This window comes from Chrysemys picta, chromosome 1 (genome assembly GCF_011386835.1).
Source record: "Chrysemys picta bellii isolate R12L10 chromosome 1, ASM1138683v2, whole genome shotgun sequence".
Classification (NCBI taxonomy): Eukaryota; Metazoa; Chordata; order Testudines; family Emydidae; genus Chrysemys; species Chrysemys picta.
In genome coordinates, this window is record NC_088791.1 from 110,350,197 (window position 1) to 110,369,548 (window position 19,352).

The 19,352-nt window shown below is 44.2% G+C and overlaps 1 protein-coding gene across 2 annotated transcripts in view; it reads right to left on the reverse strand.

Moving 5' to 3' along the window:
- Positions 1–154: 154 nt before the first annotated feature.
- The window catches only part of SLC6A12 (solute carrier family 6 member 12), a 78,589-nt gene continuing 59,391 nt past the window's right edge, over positions 155–19,352 (reverse strand). Inside the window, exons 13-15 of one of the 2 annotated variants that reach the window (XM_065582136.1) lie at positions 15,950–16,050; positions 14,397–14,567; positions 155–1,610 (exon numbers count right to left, since the gene is read on the reverse strand). In XM_065582136.1, coding sequence (XP_065438208.1) covers positions 1,449–1,610; positions 14,397–14,567; positions 15,950–16,050 — 434 coding nt within the window. In that variant the 3' untranslated portion in view covers positions 155–1,448. Of the gene's footprint in view, positions 1,611–14,325; positions 14,568–15,949; positions 16,051–19,352 lie in introns of both variants that reach the window. The other variant, XM_065582140.1, reaches the window with a different exon arrangement.

A 19,352-nucleotide genomic window follows, 5' to 3' on the forward strand; every position in this document is an offset into this window, starting at 1 on the left:
AGCTGCGGCTGGAGGCTCTGCTCCTCTTCGGCTCTGTTTAAGAGCCGGGCTGCCCGAGCGCTACCGGCTTCCGGCAGCCCCCGTGCCTCCAGACCCTGCGCTGCCGGAGCCCAGGCGGGGAAGTGCCCGGCTGGGGGCACAGGGTCTGGAGGCACGGGGGCTGCCCGAAGCTGGTAGCGCTCGGGCAGCCCGGCTCTTAAACAGAGTCGGGGAGGAGCAGAGCCGCCATTTTCCCGGACATGTTCGGCTTTTTGGCAATTCCCCCCAGACGGGGGTTTGAGTGTCGAAAAGCCGGACATGTCCGGGAAAAAGAGGACGTATGGTAACCCTATGAGTGAACCTCCCAGACAGACCTCAAGCTAGTGGGACTCAAGGTACAGCATTAAAAATAGCAGTGTGGATGTTGCTGCCCGGGTAGAGACTCAGGCTAGCCAGCCACGCTTGGACATTTACACCAGGGCAAAGTGGTGTAAAAAGCTCCCATTCTGATCTGCTATCACTTGCCCTGGTGTAAATGATGCCACAAAGTGCAGTGTAGCAGGGAAACAGGCCTATCGACGTCTCTAATAATTCTTCTAGCCAGCTGCAGGCAATGCAGTTAAGCTTTCTCATGTGTAATTCCTGGAGCCCTTTTTGACCCCTATGCGCTATGTTTACTCTTAACCAGTATTGTGGGACCTCCCCTGCACTCCAGGCTCTCCCCAAAAGAATCGCCAGCTCTCTGCTAGCTTCATGCTCTTTAGCATGAATTTCACTGGCCCATGTTGATTTGAATTAGCGCAAGTTACCCAGATATCCTTCAGCCTGTTCCATCCTGAGTCTGTCTTGTGGTCTCTCCCTTTCCTCATTAATTAGGATTATGTTAAGTATCCTGTCACTCACCCTTTGAGTGACAGCTGAAGCCAAATAGCTACTCAGCACTGCAGCGTCTTTAGTGTGTGATTGGCTCTCTCTCCCTGGTATGTAGGTGACCTACCTGTGCACTTTCCTTTGTCAGCCTCCTGCTTTTTATGTACTTATAAACCATTTAACTTGTTCCTTTTGCTCACACCCCCTCATTTTGTGCCTTTGCCTTCCTGACTTTACTTCTGAACCTCTCTACTCTTTGCAATTTCCTTTCCCCATTATTTTATATCTACTGTTCCTTTTTCCAGTGTCAGGGCTCTAAAGCACCTCTGGTGAGGTCACTTTGCTCTTTCCCAGGTGCAGAAGGAGAGAGCTGTCCCAGCGGTGTCAAAAGAACTGCCGTCCCAAGTCTGCATAGTTAACTACCTGATAAACTTGGGGAGGGAGAAGGATATCCCAGAGTCACTGACTAGGATGGCTCTGCCTCAGGTGCGCAGAGGAGAAATGAAAAGTGCATGGTCCCAGGTGTGAAGAGAAGCCACCTCAGGAACAAGAGGGGGAATCACTCCAGAATGCAAAGGCGAAATCCTTTCCCATATGCTTTACAAGTGAGTTTCCTTCTCTGTGGTTATGAGCACTTCCTTGGCTGATGGGGATGAGATCCTGTATTCTGCTTTGGAGCTCTCCAATGGTTCAGACACGCTAGCCCGGTGCTTCTTTGGCTGAGGCAAGTCCTCCGCTGGGGAAGTGAGTTGCTTTAGCCTCTGCAGAGAGACAGGCAGACAGAGGGAATCTCTGTTAATTAAACTGGTAAACAAACTGACACCCAATAGCAATCCACAGTAATTGCTGTGGGCAAAGGCATTTCAGAGAGCTAATCCTCTCCACTTTCTATTCCTCTCTCACACACACACACACACACACACACACACACACACACTTTACTTTTCTGATCTTTAGCCAGTTCTCATCCATGATTATTCAACCTCCAGGCTTACAATGTTGCTATTTGTTTACATTTTGGGACACCTGTATCACAAGGCGCACTAGAGGTGTATTTATAGGAGGAGGGACGGTTTTCTGTTTAAGGCACAGGAGTGGGAATCAGTACACAAGGGTTCTATTCCTGGTTCTGACTCACATCTCCAGTGGCCTCAGACAAGCCCCTTGTGACTTAATTTTTCTGTGGTGCTGAGTAGTCACAACTTCTGCTGTTGATATATTGATAGTTTTATATATATATAGATGGTTTTGTGATTTCATAGCTATAGATATATCCCCTTTTAGGCCCCAAACCAAACGAAGCCAACAGAAAGGAATATAGAAGCTCAAGCACCAAGGACAAGCTAATTAAAACTATCCTCCCTGTATCTCTATGTGAAAAGTTACACATCCACAGACAAAGAGTCTGTTCGGGGAGGTGATAAGAGTTGTTGTAAAAACAACTGTGCTCTGAAATTGGTCTTGCAGAAATCCCTTACTCCCTTTATTATCCTGCTTGTCTTCTACTATTGTATCAAAAAGGTTAAATAGGCTGATTAAAGTCTGTCACAGCTGGAAAATAGAATTGTAAAATAAGGATTTCAAGGAAGAGGAGGTAATAAAACAGAAGTGTAAGATGTGACTTAAAGATAAAGATGAACTTGAATGAATGTGTGTGATGCAAATAAATAAGTAGCAAATCAAAGGTGCCAGCCTAAGAGTTATAACTGTGATCTCCCATGGCCGAAGAATGCGTAGAATGGAGATAACTGGATGACCCCCGGAGGGCAAGCCGAAATCCACTCAAGTGCCCCCTCCCCCCCCCCCCCCGCCCCCGGATGGAGGGCTGAAGACTCCGAAGAACAAGATAACACTCAGACACTCAGCCATCGGGGAGGTGCCACCTGCTGATTGATAATCACTGCAAACAAACCTCAGCATGATGAAGCAATTCCCATAGACTTGTATAAGGACAACATCCTATAATAACAGGCTCTAAAGACTGAAAACTTTGAATCTGGTTCTGCAACCACCCTCCAGGAGCATCGGATGCGCATCTGACAAGGACTCAGCTCCACCCTCGTGTGCAGGCTACCTGGCCAGTACTCTGCCACGAGCAACCTCTAGGCTCGTAACTATACGACTCTGCAGAACTTGTATGAATGAGTGTGTGAATGAATAAGGAATGGTAGTGAAATAATATTGAATTGCATATCCTGATTTCTCGCTCTCTCTCTGTATTTACAATAAACCTGGCGTTTTGCCTCGTCTCTCTTAGAAGATCCTGTTGGTATTATTTTATTAGTGTAACACTGCTGACTTCAATGGGAGTTGTGGCTCCTCTGAGCTCATCCGATTCGAAGGGCTGATAATAAAGAAGTGATGCTCAGTTACAGATCCAGTTCACATCAATAGAAAAATCAGCATCTTCAGCTCTTTGTACCCGTGTCATCAACTGTAATACAGGGTTACTAATACTGCCCTTCTTACAGGGGTCCTGGGAGGCTTTCATTAGGGGCTGTGCCATGCTTTGCGATCATTGGATGGAAAACGCTAGGTAATATTATCATCCCACTGCACACACCTACCCACAGAGCAGTGCCATAGAGAGAGATGCTTTTAGCTATAGATCTCCCCCCGCTCCATGTTTCTAGCATTCGTCTCATACCCTATACCCTCCTGAGACCCTGCACTGTCTGGGACTACCACAAAGAAGTGTTTCTCAGTGGTTTTCAGACTCACTGAGCATCAAAACACTTCTCTAACAGACATTTATATTCATAGCTACATGTGTCTTTCTACTCGGACTGTCTGGTTCAGCACACATCACTCATCTGATCACATGCTTACAGACCATATCACAAACAGGGCTGAGCAATTAACTCATTTATATAACTAATTTTGACACACTCTCTCTGTTTGTGAATTGCCTGCCAACAGATTGTTATTTTCTCTAATTTATTCAAAAATATTCATCCAGTAATTTCTGGCATAGTTCTTGGCCTGTAGCTTGTTTGTGATTCCATGTTTGGAATTTGAGCTGTTTTTAGCTGGTCACATAAGGTAACAATGTTTGTGTTTCCTGATTGGCCCAGTGGAACTCTGGGAGTCAGCTTGCTGGTGTGAATAGTCACAATTACCAATTAGAAATGTGCTTTCCATGAATATACTGCAATAGTCACTTGAAATACAGTATGCTGGTCCTTGGAGCTTTGCTGCCAGTACATGCATTTCTTGAAATATTCATAGGCAGTGAATGAAAGAGGGGCACAAGCACAGTCAGGGAGACGCTGTTTCAAAATCAGAACAAATATTCATTGAGGATTTTTCTTTTTTGGGGGGTGGGGGGTAGGGGGAGAAGGAGGTGGACAGATTCCTTCCTGCATTTCTAATCCATGTCCTCAGAAGCTTCTTTATAAAGAGACAGTTAAAAAGTCCATGGAAGTTATATCTGACATAATATAAAGTGAGAGGTAAACGAAAAATATCTCTTATCTGTAACTTGACTAAATCAGTCACTTGAGCACACTTATAAATTAGCACTAACGCATCATAATAAAATATTTGGCACCTACAGGAACTTTTTGGCTGTAGATCTCAGAAGTGAGGTTTTAACTCACGAAAGCTTATGCCCAAATAAATCTGTTAGTCTTTAAGGTGCCACCAGACTCCTTGTTGTTTTTGTAGATACAGACTAACACGGCTACCCCCTGATACTTATCATTCCCATATTACAGCTGGGAAAGTTAAGTCACAAAAAGAAGAACAGGAGTACTTGTGGCACCTTAGAGACTAACAAATGTATTAGAGCATAAGCTTTCGTGGACTACAGTCCACTTCTTCGGATGCATATATATGCATAAGCTTTCGTAGTCCACGAAAGCTTATGCTCTAATACATTTGTTAGTCTCTAAGGTGCCACAAGTACTCCTGTTCTTCTTTTTGCGGATACAGACTAACACGGCTGTTACTCTGAAAATTAAGTCACAAAGGCCCCTATCTACCTTTAATATTAGACAGTTTAACATCTTTTAGCTGTGTAAGCTGGTTGTGTTGTAGACTAGGTAGCTGAAGTCTTGTCTACACACAAGTTTTACCACTTTACTTCTATCGGTCTCATTAATGCAATAACCACCCCTCCAGTGTGAGGACAGTTATAGTTTCCTCAGGGACTGCACCTTGATGTGGTGCGTATGCTTGTGTGCTCCAGGTACCCTGAGAGCTATGTTGGCAGGTGTAGAACTCCTGGTAGGGTCACCCAAGACAGAAAGGTCAAAAGGTAGGAGCCAAACTAAAGGCAGTCCACAAGTCTTACAAAAATGATCTCTGTTACAGAAACATCCCGGAGACAAGACGAATCTGTCACAGATTTGCAAATACAAATATCAACTGTGGAGAACCATGATGTACTGGATGTAAGACAAGATAGTACTGATCAACCAGCAAATCCAGCTGATGTTCTGATGCTGGAGAATCAAATCCACAAGGAAGTTTTTAAAGTGAAATGGGGTATCTTCACAGCTAAAAGTAAGTCAAGAATTGGGAGTTGGAATGTTAGATCCCCTGCCCAGCTGACCCCCTTTCCCATGGTTGGCTGGAGTTGGGTAAGAAGCAGATGTGGCAGCAGGTTTTTTGGCTCCATAGAGTCTGCTTGAGTGCCGTGACCTTGGACTGCAGCCAGCGTCTTATCTTCGGGCTGAGCTGAGAGTGGAGGCGTTGTGTTAACCCGTTCTCTTCTCCCTTCCTCCCCCTTCGGCCTCTCGCAACCTGCAAAGGAATCTTCCACTCCACACTCACACCTTTAACCCTTCCCAAAATGCCTTGCAATGCTTACAACAGCATTAGCAACATACAATGCTGATCTGCCTCCACAGGGGACCCCTTCAGGGAGGGGGCCACTGGGTTGTGACAAGATCACAGGTAGACTGACACAAGTTATCAGAGAAATGAAAATCTTTGTCCTAAGTATACTTGGACTGACTGAGATGAGGTGGACTGGACCCATCTAATTATCATTGAAAGGCATGGTTGAAGAGAAGATGATAAACATTGGAAAGGTTAAGTTTAGCAAGGAAGCAACTACAACATTGAAGGAATGGGTACCTGCACACTCAAAAATACTGACCGCTTGCTTTATAACAAACCAAGCAAAAGTCACACTTGTTCAGTGTTATGCACCTAGAAAATGACTACGATGAACAAGGCAAAGATTGGTTCTATGAAAGGTTGCAGAGCGTCCTTGGCAAGATCAATAAATATGATATTGTTATCTCTGTGGGAGATCTAAATACACAGGTTGGTCATGATAATACTGGATCTGAGCACATTATGGGCAGAAATGGCATATTAGAACAAACTGACAATGGAAAATGTTTTTATAATTCTGTGTCCGATGCAATCTATGCATTTTCACACAAGGAAAGACAAACTGACGTGGGGATGAAATGATGGCTTCACCCAGAAACAGCTTGATCATGTTGCCTTTAGTAGGTGCTAGAGAAGATCACAGTTGAACACCAGGCTGTATAGTAGTGCTAGTATTAGAAGTGACCACCATGTTGTTATTGGGACAATCAAAATAAAACAAAAAAAAAATAACAACACTTAAGACAGAAGGTATGTATGATACTAGAAGGTTAGTAGATCCAACAGTGAAGGCACATTTCAAGATGCAATTTAGCAATAGATTTGAAGAGTTAAAGACACAGAGGGATGACAGAAAAACAATGGGAGTTTTTCAAAGAAGCAAGTGAGGATGCATCCAGGACTACCATGTGAGATGAGACTATCTAAGAAAGAAGAATAGCTCCAACCAAATACATGGAAGCTAGTGGAATAGAGGAAAGAATTAAAGAAGAGAAAGCAACAAGAATTAAAGAAGAGACAGCAGTAAAAGAACTATTCTGCAACAAGAATATGCAGACAGAGACAAGGAAGTGAAAAGATTAGCCAGAAGAGATCATAGAGAATGGATGAAAAATAAAGCAAGAGACACTGCGGAGGCACATAGGAGAGAGGATTCTACAAAGTTTTCTCTAGTATCTAAACAACTGACATCACAATGCTCTAACCTTTGTAGAATTGTGTAGAAAAGCTCAAGACTGTACGATTTCAACCACAAAGGATGGACAGAGTGCCCGTTGGATGGTACATTTCCAGGCTGTTCTAAACCAGCCAGAACCGTTAACACATACTGAGAAATGTGAAGACATAACGGTCTTATCTATATCACTACAAGTAATCGCCTTGGAGGAAGGAATTAAGGGTACGTCTATACTTACCTCCGGGTTCGGTGGTAAGCAATCGATCTTCTGGGATCGATTTATCGCATCTTGTCTAGACGTGATAATTCGATCCCGGAAGTGCTCGCCGTCGACCCCAGTACTCCTGCTCCGTGAGAGGAGTACGTGGAGTCGATGGGGGAGCCTGCCTGCCGCGTGTGGACCCGTGGTAAGTACTTTGTAGTTCGAACTAAGGTACTTCGACTTTAGCTACGTTATTCACGTGGCTGAAGTTGCGTATCTTAGTTCGAACTGGGGGGTTAGTGTGGACCAGCCCTAAGGCTATAAACCAGCTGAAGAGTGTTAAAGCACCAGGCTAGGATAAAACAAATGCTGAAATGTTAAATGCTGGGGAGGAAGAGATGGTCAATTACATGTGCAGGCAGTTGAAGAGTGGTCTGGAGAAGGGACACCCGTCCAAAGATTGGAGAAGAGGTGTTATCTGCAAAATCCCTGAAAAGGTAGAACAGCTTATTTGTGATAAGTAGAGAAGGGTGATACTCCTAGCTGTACCTGGGAAAGTGTTTTGTATTATCATTTTGAATGGGATGACAACTGCTATTGATAAAGTACTCAGGGAAGAACAGGCTGGATTTCAATCTGGTAGGTCATGTTCGGAACAGATTTTCACCTTGACAAGACTCATTGAGAAAGTTGCATCACATGGGTCAGCAGACTGAGGACTCAGTGATTCATAGATGCCAAGGGCAGAAGGGACCATTGTAATCATCTAGTCTGACTTCTTACCTGTATAACACAGGCCATAGAACTTATATTTTAGAAAAACATCCAACCTTGAATTAAAAATGGTCAATGATGGAGAATCCACCAGGACCTTTGTGATCAGACAGACACTGCTACGATGGTTTGGCCATACCATCAGGTTACCCGTAGCAGAAGCACAAGGTATGTCTTAAATTGGATTCTTCCTGGGGGGGAAAAGAAGGCATTGAAGGACAATGAATGACTTATTGCAGGATGACTGAAAATGATGTTGCCATCATGGAGACTAGATATTATTGAGTCAAACATCTTGCTCTGGACAGACAGCAGTGGGGGAAATGGGCTGCTTCATGCGCCACTAGGCTCAGGAGATTCCACAGCTAAAAGCTAAGAACAGTCCCACTAGTATAAAAGTGCTTATACCAGTCTAGCTTATTCCAGTGTGGGAAGGGGATTAAGGTATAGCCACAAAAGGCACCTTTATACCAATATAACTGCATCCACATTAAGGGTTGTACCAGTATAACCATTACAGTTAAAAACAGCCCCCCTACCTGAAATAGCAATACTGCTACAAAATCAGTGTAGACTAGGCCCAGATGTTAAGGGCCTTTCCAACTGCATAAAGCTGGTTCAGCTGATAAAAGCAACCTTTCCCCTGTGCAGAGAGGGCCAGTAAAGCCAAGCCACTTGCCTAAGAGCACAGATGTAGTCAATACTAGAAGGCAGGTCTCCTGACTCCCAGTGCTGTTTCCAATCCAGGAGGCTGCATTCCTTGACTGTCTTCTCTGCCTTCCTCCCTTCCCCATTTGCTCAAGGCTTTTCTCCCCTTCTCCTCTTAATGGGGCTTTGCCTTGTAACTCATTAGGCACCTGAGGTGGGCACTAATCAGCACTGCCACACAGCCTGTCACTTCTAATTAAGTTAGAGTTCCTAGCCAGGAAATAAGAGCCTCGTGGACACAGATTCACCTTCCCTGAGCTGACAGAGCTGGAAAGGACATTGTGAGCCCAGTTTTCCCCCTGATGCAATAGTACTGCAGGGTTCTCCTCTCCACTCATCTCATGTAGCGAGATTTGAATAACTCCCCCCAGCTCCCCAGAGTTACATTCCATCCTCCCCAATTCATTTACATTTCCATCAGCCTGAGCTGTCATTCAAACTGGGACAAACAGGGGGAGAGCTGCAGTGGCACAGGAGCCAGCAAACAGAGCTGTAAACAGGGGAGTTTGCAGGGGGAGTTTGGGGCAAGACTAAGAGAGGCAGGCAGAGGATCAGACAGGCTAGTGAAGGGAGTGTGCAGTGTTCTAGCAGTGTTTTGGTGCTTGTTGGGGGGTTTCTTTTGCTGTGGGTGGTGAGGTTTTGGTTTGGTTTGTGTTTCCCAGGTTTACAGGTGAGAAAGCTATGACAGATACAGAGGCAGCAGTGGTAGTGACCCAAGCAGTGGAAGACACAATGAAGATGACCGGATGTGGAAGCTGAGGCATGTACATGATCCCGGAGGAGGTACCTGATAAGAGTTTCATCTGCATGAAGTGCCGCCTGATAGAGCTGATGGAAGAAAAGATCCGAGGATTGGAGATGCAGGTGGAAACTCTCGTTGAGTTTAGAAGAGGGTTCGAGCGGATGATGGAGCAAAGACATGAGGAGTCTGAATGGAAAAGCTCAGACTTGCAGATGGAAACAGGACCAAAGAACTCTGAGTGGAGACTGCTGGGTGAGGAAAGTGGACAGTGGAAGCATGTGACTAAGAGAACCAGGCAGAGGAAAAGACGGGCTAGTGAAGGAGAAATAGAGCTCAGGAACACATTTGCGGAGTTGCAAAATGATGAAGAAGGGGCACAGCAGGTGGCCGCTGAAGGTGAGAAGGCAAGGAAGAAGAGAAGAGCAGCTAGTCCTATAAGAATAAGGAAAGAGTTAATGGAGATGATAACACCTAACATGAGCCCTAGGAGGATACGGGATGGGTTGTGGAGGATTGCAAGGGTGAATAGGAATCGAGAGGACTTGCAGCCAGAGGGAACAGGGGATAGACTGAAGAATCGCACCGTCACCAGGAAAGGCAGGTCTACGTGATTGGAGACTCCTTACTGAGAAGAATAGACAGGCCTGTAACCAGAGCTGACCTAGAGAACAGAAGGGTGTGCTGTCTGCCGGGTGCTAAGATACGGGATGTGGACCTGAGGCTGAAGAGAATCCTAATGGGAGCGGGAAAGAATCCGCTGATTGTCCTTCATGTGGGAACAAATGATACAGCTAGATTCTCACTGGAATGTATCAAGGGAGACTATGCCAGGCTGGGGAAGATGCTTAAGGAAATCGAGGCTCGGGTGATCTTCAGTGGGATTCTGCCTGTTCCTAGAGAAGGGCAACAAATGTGTGACAAAATTACGATGATCAACAGATGGCTCAGGCCGTGGTGCTATAAGGAGGGCTTTGGGATGTATGGCCACTGGGAGGCATTCATGGGCAGGACTGTTCTCTCAGGATGGACTTCACCTGAGTAAGGAGGGAAATAGACTTCTAGGATGGAGGCTGGCACAACTGATTAAGAAAGCTTTAAACTAGGAACTGGGAGATGTCCAGGTAATCTCCACGCCGGATTTTAACATTGAGAGGGAAGAAAATGAAGAAAGAAAGGATACAGCCATGGGTAGGAGAATGGACATACGGAGGAAGGGTAGTGTAGATACCATTCTAATAGGTGTTACTGGTGGTAGAATGTGTGGGCCTAATCGGGTAAAGAATGTGAGCGAAGCCAAACATCAAGAATTAAGATGTTTGTACACCAACGCAAGGAGCCTAAGTAACAAAATGGAGGAACTAGAGTTACTGGTGCAGGAAGTGAAACCGGATATTATACGGATAACAGAAACATGGTGGAATAGTAGTCATGGCTGGAGTACAGGTATTGAAGGGTATGTGCTTTTTAGGAAAGACAGAAATAAAGGCAAAGGTGGTGGAGTAGCATTGTATATCAGTGATGAGGTAGACTGTAAAGAAATAAGAAGGGATGGAATGGATAAGACAGAGTCTGTCTGGGCAAAAATCACATTGAGGAAAAAAGCTACTAGAGCCTCCCCTGAGAGAGTGCTTGGGGTGTGCTACAGACCACTGGAATATGATTTGGATATGGATAGAGACCTTTTTAATGTTTTTAATGAAGTAAATACTAATAGGAATTGTGTGATCACAGCAGACTAACTTCTCAGATATAGACTGGAGGACAAGTGCTAGTAATAATAATAGGGCTCAGATTTTCCTAGATGCGATAGCTGATGGATTCCTTCACCAAGTAGTTGCTGAACCAACAAGAGGGGATGCCATTTTAAATTTGGTTTTGGTGAGTAGTGAGGACCTCATAGAAGAAATGGTTGTAGGGGACAACCTTGGTTCGAGCGATCATGAGCTAATTCAGTTTAAACTAAATGGAAGGATAAACAAAAATAGATCTGTGACTAGGGTTTTTGATTTCAAAAGGGCTAACTTTAAAAAATTAAGGAAATTAGTTAGGGAAGTGGATTGGACTGAAGAACTTGGGGATTTAAAGGCAGAGGAGGCCTGGAATTACTTCAAGTCAAAGTTGTAGAAACTATCAGAAGCCTGCATCCCAAGAAAGAGAAAAAAAATGCATAGGCAGGAGTTGTAGACCAAACTGGATGTGCAAGCATCTCAGAGAGGTGATTAAGAAAAAGCAGAAAGCCTACAAGGAGTGGAAGATGGGAGTGATCAGCAAGGAAAGCTATGTTATTGAGGTCAGAACATGTAGGGACAAGTGAGAAAGGCCAAAAGCCATGTAAAGTTGGACCTTGAAAAGGGAATTAAAACCAATAGTAAAAGGTTCTATAGCCATATAAATAAGAAGAAAACCAAGAAAGAAGAAGTGGGACCGCTAAACACTGAGGATGGAATGGAGGTTAAGGATAATCTAGGCATGGCCCAATATCTAAACAAATACTTTGCCTCAGTCTTTAATGAGGCTAATGAGGAGCTTAGGGATAATGGTAGGATGACAAATGGGAACAAGGATATGGAGGTAGTTATTACCACATCCTAGGTAGAAGTCAAACTCGAACAGCTTAATAGGACTAAATCGGGGGGCCCTGATAATCTTCATCCAAGAATATTAAAGGAACTGGCATATGAAATTGAAAACCCATTAGCAAGAATTTTTAATGAATCTGTAATCTTTGGGGTTGTACCATATGACTGGAGAATTGCTAACATAGTTCCTATCTTTAAGAAAGGGGAAAAAAGTGATCCGGGCAACTACAGGCCTGTTAGTTTGACATCTGTAGTATGCAAGGTCTTGTAAAAAAATTTGAAGGAGAAAGTAGTTAAGGACATTGAGGTCAACGGTAATTGGGACAAATTACAACATAGTTTTACAAAAGGTAGATCGTGCCAAACCAACCTGATCTCCTTCTTTGAGAAGGTAACAGATATTTTAGATAAAGGAAACACAGTGGATCTAATTTACCTGGATTTCAGTAAGGCATTTGATACGGTTCCACATGGGGAATTATTAGCTAAATTGGAAATGATGGGGATCAATATGAAAATTGAAAGGTGGATAAGGACCTGGTTAAAGGGGAGACTACAATGAGTCGTACTGAAAGGTGAACTGTCAGGCTGGAGGGAGATTACTAGTGGAGTTCCTCAGGGATCGGTTTAAATCTTATTTAATCTTTTTATTAGCCTAACCAAAAGAAGTCTGAGGGGAAATATGATTGCTCTCTACAAATATAACAGAGGAATAAATACCAGGGAGGGAGAGGAATTATTTAAGCTCAGTACCAATGTGGACACAAGAACAAATGGATATAAACTGGCCATCAGGAAGTTTAGACTTGAAATTAGATAAAGGTTTCTAACCATCAGAGGAGTGAAGTTCTGGAACAGCCTCCCAAGGGGAGTAGGGGGGGCAAAAGACATATCTGGCTTCAAGACTAAGCTTGATAAGCTTATGAAGGGGGTGGTATAATGAGATTCGTCTTTGACTATTAGCAGTAAATATGCCCAATGGCCTGTAATGGGATGTTACATGGGGTGGGATCTGAGTTACTACAGAGAATTCTTTCCTGGGTGTCTGGCTGGTGAGTCTTGCCCACATGCTCAAGGTTTAGCTGATCGCCATATTTGGGGTCGGGAAGGAATTTTCCTCCAGGGCAGATTGACAGAGGCCCTGGGAGGGTTTCGCCTTCCGCTGCAGCGTGGGGCATGGGTCACTTGCTGGAAGATTCTCTGCACCTTGAAGTCCAGGAATTGATGGAGTATAGCGTTGCCTCAGTCAAACTCCCTTTTCCATTGAAACTCTTTGCACAAGAGAGTGGGAGGAGTAGAGATAGATGCTGCTATGACAGCTCTGTGCCACACTGGGGGAATCCTCCACTAGCCGGATAAGTCAGCATTATGGTTGCCTTGCATCATCATAGTCGTGCATATCGGTTGCACATATAACTGTGAATCTGGCCCGCTCCAGGAAGGCCGATAAGACCCATTCTCACCACATTACAACACTCAGCTAGAGAATCAAAGGGCTGACAGGAAAAGGGATGCATTGGAAAGAACTGACAGATATGGTCAAATGCCTATAGAGGAGAGGTAGATGATAGGAGACATTTCTATTTGGTCACCTCATTGATTCACTATATTCTTTTTGAAGCACTTCCAAACAGTTTGGGCCAGATTCTCCATTTCCCTGCATCTCGTGTCATCATTTTACACTAGTGCAAATTGCTCCCATTCTAACTTATGCCAACTTTACACAGATGTAGCCAACGAATACGGTGACAGGCCTCAGTGAACCACGCCCTCCTCTATGTCTATCCCTTTAAAGAAAAGCTACTCACTGAATTGTCTGAATGACATTCATGATCGTGAAAACTGCTGTACTGACAGTGCCACAGATCAAGGACAGCATGGGCAGCATAAGGACTATCTTCATCCCCACTGTCCCACTCATGTGTCTCAAATGTGATCCACAGTGACCACCTCTGGAAGCAGGAGGGTACTTTATTCCCCACACCTCTATTCATCTGTGGCCTCTCTTCTAAGCCTCTTAGAGGTTCAATTAGGGCCACTTGCCAAGATGGTTTTATACTAGTACAGTAGAACCTCAGTGTTACGGACATCAGAGTTATGAACTGACCGGTCAACCACACACCTCATTTGGAACTGGAAGTATGCAACCAGGCAGAAGCAGAGACAAAAAAAACCAAAAGCCAAATACAGTGCAGTTCTGTGCTAAATGTAAACTACTAAAAAAATAAAGGGAAAGCAGCATTCTTATTCATAGTAAAGTTTCAAAGCTGTATTAAGTCAATGTTCAATTCTAATCTTTTGAAAGAACAACCATAATATTTTGTTCAGAGTTACGAACGTTTCAGAGTTACGAACAACCTCCATTCCCAAGGGTTCATAACTCTGAGGTTCTATTGTACTGGATGGAGACCATCTATTCGTTTCACACAAGCCAATGGGAAGCACTCACACAGTCTTTAGTCACCGATGACCTGGGTTGGATTTGAATCTGGGACCTAGAAGTTCTGGACCTTCTTTTACCTTCTTTAGTGATCCCCTGGTTTTCAGCAGGATGAAAATGAAGTAGAGTGGAATGCAGATCATGGAAGAGAGAGCCATCAACCAGCCCAGAGCGTAGCCCCACGGAGGGTACACGTACCAGTTGTTGTATTTGAGGGGGGTGTACTTGATCAGTGAAAATAGGAAAGTCGCCTGAGGAATGAAGAACATAAAATCAGAATAGCAGGTGGGTACATGGTGAGTCAGAAACAGGTGGTGAGAGACGGTTCCTGACAAGGGATGTATAAGTAGTATAAATTTGTGATCTCCTTACGTTGTTATATCCTTGTTCCTAAGTGTTTGGGAGTTGGAAATAATGTCATGGGTATGTACACTGCTGTTACTTACCAGCCTTAACTGAGTTTTGAAACATTTTTTTGGTTTTGGAATTTTCCCTCCTCCCTGTGCAGTTTTCCATTCACCAACCCTCCCCTCCCCTGAACCTTTGGGATGTGAGTCTCTGTGCTCTTCTACCTCCTATCCCCCACCTTTCCAGCCCCTACCCAAATCCTTACCTTGCCTTGCCCTCTCCAGCATGGATCCCCTAAACCTCCAGGAAATTCCCTCTCTCTCCAATGTATGTGTAGGAGGAAGGTCCTTATTTGTAAGCTCTCTGCAGTCAGGGTGCAGAAACTCTGGAGCAGCCAATCAGGGGCTGCAGTTTGGGCACCTTCTCTGGTGACTCCTGACTTAGTCAGACCTCTGACAGGACTGACTTTTGAGCTCTGAGAACAGCCATGAGGCACCCAAGGCCCTCTCTGAAAATACTCGTTGAAAGATGATCTCTCAGCCCGTACCCAGCCCTATAGAGCACTCAAACCAGTGAACTCTCAGCAACTCATGCATGACCAAGCAGCAGCTCTGAAAACTCCCTCATTGTTTTCAACTCCCATTGGAGCCCTCAGGTGGCAGCTCCAACAGCTATTTGTGCCCATCCAAGCTGTTGAAGATTTTGGCCATAGTGCCTGATCCTGATCCCATTGAGGTCAATGGCAAACAAATGTCATGACGTTCACGGGAGCAGGATTAAGCCCATACCATCTGCTGAAATCAATGGAAACAGAACTGGGCACGAGACAAAAATAGTTAATATCTTTCCTTAATTATAAACTGTTTTCTTCAAACATAGTCCGTGGGTGCATTTTCAAGGTGATTTGACTTTATGGAAAGCAAGGTGCAGGAACAAGATGTTTTTGAACTAGCGGGAGTCATAGAAATGTAGACAGAAGAGAACATTTCAGAACAAGATAATTCTTTAATGGGCTGAAATTCAAAAATGATTTGATCAATTCCCTTCAGGCTTTGCAGATACATTCTCCTTAGCCTGCAGAATAAATATGCCAATTTTCAGGCTAAATGAAATTTCCAGACCTAAGACAAGGCTTTACAATGGAAATTGATTCCAGCTTCAACTACGGAGAAGCTACTGATCCTCCACAGCAATTCTATGAAACAATAATGCCCCCTCAAATTCTCTTCTTCACTCAGATTCTAAGATCCCTGTACAAACATGCCTCACCATAGTTTATACCTACCAGGCAAACACCAGGGGTGACAACCTGCCAGCACATCTTAATCAGTGGCCACGGCCGATAACCAATCATGTCCTCAATGTTGTCATAGAAACGGTCCGCACCTTGACCACCAGAGGAAAGGACAGAGAAAGACAGAGGTAAGGGGGGTGAGAATTTTTGTTCTTCAGAAATTACTCATGCCAAGTCCAGGTTTAGTTATGCTTTACTAAAATGGAAGCTCTAATTCCATATAGCAGGGATGTATTTGGTCCTCCAGGTGTTCAGAATTTCTGGAATTCAGGCCACTTATTTAGTTGCCTAAATATGGAGATAGGTGCAGGGGCATTATTTGCTATGGGGCAAGAGGGGCAGTTGTCCCTTGTTAGACCTTGGTTTTCACCCTCACCCATGCTCCATTAGGAATTCCACTTTTTGCCCTCCCCTTCTCTCCTCCTCCCCTCTCCCCTCCTTGGGATGTAGTCGTCAGGAAAGCAAATTTTGCCTGCCTGAATTTTTCTGAAGTGACCCCTATGGCTAGATGTCTCACTTTAGGCACCCCCTCTTAACAATTTGGGCCTAAAAGAACTCCTTAACCTAGCTGAACCCCCTCCCCCTCAGAATAAACCTGGGGGTATACACAGGCTTTGTAATGTGCCCCATAGGTCAACAAGAGACAGTTCTGTTAGATTAACTGTGTGGCTGTGGGTGGAGGGGCTCTCTGAAGAATATTCTGCCCTAGTAACCAGATGGATACATCTGGGGCTTTCAGCTTAATTGTCCTAGCTGGTTTCTAGGGCTGGTCCAATATTTTCCCCTCAAAATGTTTAAGGCAAATTGGGATTTTGACAAAGCAAAATTTTCCGTGAGGTGTCAACTTTCCATAGAAAATTTTGACCTTTTGTTTAAAATCTGAAAACTTTTTGCTGAAATAATTAAAAAAAATCTATTTGCAAAGGTTGACATGGTGCTTAATGGGAGTTGAAGTGGATGGCTCATGCCCTCATTGTCTGTGGCTGGGTTCCCCAGCTGTATTACATCTTCCATGGTGCACCACATCCATGTGATTCCCATGATGCACTGCAGTGGCTCAGTAAAGAGGGGAGATTGGGGCATATCAAGGGATAGATAGTCTGGCCAGGGAGCCCACTGTCCACCCCTAGAGGAATTTGGACATGAGGCACCAGAAAACTCCAATGAGGCAGCATTTCTGAATTGCTGATTTTGGCCAAAAATATTCAGTGTGGTGGGTTTCTTTTTTCTCCTGAAAAGTTGAAAATTTCCATACGGAGGGAAAAGCTTTTTTTGGACCAGCTTTACTGATATCACTTTCCAGGTTCAAACAGGACCATGGAATAGTCTGTGTGACATTGCACAATCTTTCCACAGGAACACATTGTGATGTTAAATACAGCCTGGGCAAATTCATCCCTGGGGTAAATCTGCTGAAGTCAATAGAGTATCAACATAGGGGGAGGGATAGCTTAGTGGTTTGAGCATTGGCCTGCTAAACCCAGGGTTGTGAGTTCAATCCTTGAGGGGGCCACTTAGGGATCTGGGGCAAAATCAGTACTTGGTCCTGCTAGTGAAGGCAGGGGACTGGACTCGATGTTTCAGGGTCCCTTCTAGTTCTAGGAGATAGGATAGGATAACATAAGAACAACGATACGAGGTCAGACCAAAGTTCCATCTAGTCCAGTATCCTGTCTTCTGACAGTGACCAATGCCATGTGACCCAGAGGAACGAACAGAACAGGTAATCATCAAGTGGATCCATCCTGTCACCCATTCCCAGCTTCTGGCAAACAGAGGCTAGGGACACCTTCCCTGCACATCCTGGCTAATAGCCACTGATGGACCTATCTTCCATGAATTGATCTAGTTCTTTTTTGAACCCTGTTATAGTCTTGGCCCTCACAACATCTTCTGGCAAACAGTTCCACTCGCTGTGCATTGTGTGAAGAAAAACTTTCATCCTGGATTTCTCTACAGGATCAAGTGGAAGGGAAATCCTGGATGACTGGAGAAAGAGCTCTTTTTCAAATACAAATATACCAAACAATAGCAAGGAGAACACAGAAGACACCTCTGCACAGGAATCCATATTCTACTAATTATATTTAGTAGTAGTATCGTTAATGTTTCCTTTTCCAAATGTATTCCAGATAAACACCATTTTCTGTGGTTCCAGCGCGCCGATTGCAAGCAGTGGATGATGTAGTGGTACACCTTGGGACCTGACATGAATGGATTCGGAGTGCCCTTGAACACGAGTTTTGCATGATCTACCTTTCACAAGCAGATGACAAAGTAATCAGGCTGAAGAATTTATCAGTTCACCCACTCAACATAGCTTTCTAGCTAAGAAGAAGCTGGAGGCACAGCATGTGTTGCCCTTTCTCCCCAGTACAGATTTGGAAGGATTATATGCATTATGGGAGGGAATGCCCTAAAGATCTCCCCAGAGCGATCTTCGCTGGAAGGAACAGACGTGTCTGCTTTTATCCTGCGCATCCTAAGAGTTGCCAAACTGGAACAAAGCAATAGTCTATGAACCCCAATATCTCCTCTGCAAGTGACCAGTCTTGGATGTTTTAGAAGACATAAAAAACCCATTGACAGTTCCCCTAATTTTGCAAACCTATATCCAGAGGGGAAGTTTCTTTCTGAACCCAGCTGGTGATCTGTTTACGTCCTGATGCAGAGCCCTTATAATGTTTTCTCTAGCCTATAAGAACCACAGATGCCGTTCAAGTTGAAATGTGTCTAATCCATTTTTGAAGTTATTACATTTTGGTTTTCTCAAGACTATCCAGCAATGGTGAGTTCCTCAGGTTAATTATACAATGCATTAAGGAAAAAAAAGATTTCCTTCAATCCATTTTAAATTTCTTGCTCTCTGTCTCTCCTTGTTCTTGTATTATGAGAAAAGATTAAAAGGTGCAATTGGTCTACTCATACAGTAACTACCATCCTCAGTTTGATTGCCCTTCTTTCTCTATTTTGAGATGAACTCACCAAAGCCGAAAGCAGAATTCAACTATACAACCCATTCATAGGGTAGCATAATCATCATTTGCAGTCCTATAGAACCTTTCATTTGAGGATCTCAAAGCACTTTACAAAAGTAGATATTATTGCCCCTATTCTACCGAGGAGCAAGCTGAGGCCCAGAGAAGCCAAATGACTTGTCCAAGATCTGCCCAGCTAAGCAATAGGAAAGCCCAGAATGGAAACCACGGCCCAAATCCTTAGCTGATGCACACTGGCATAGCTCCAGTTGAGGATCTGGCCCAAGTTCTTCAGACTCTCTGTTCTCTGAGCTATCCACTGAACAGCAGTGTTGTCTGTTTTATTCTCTCTTTTCTTAATGCAGCCTCAATCACATCTTCAACTAGCACCACACACTGAGCAGACATCTTCACTG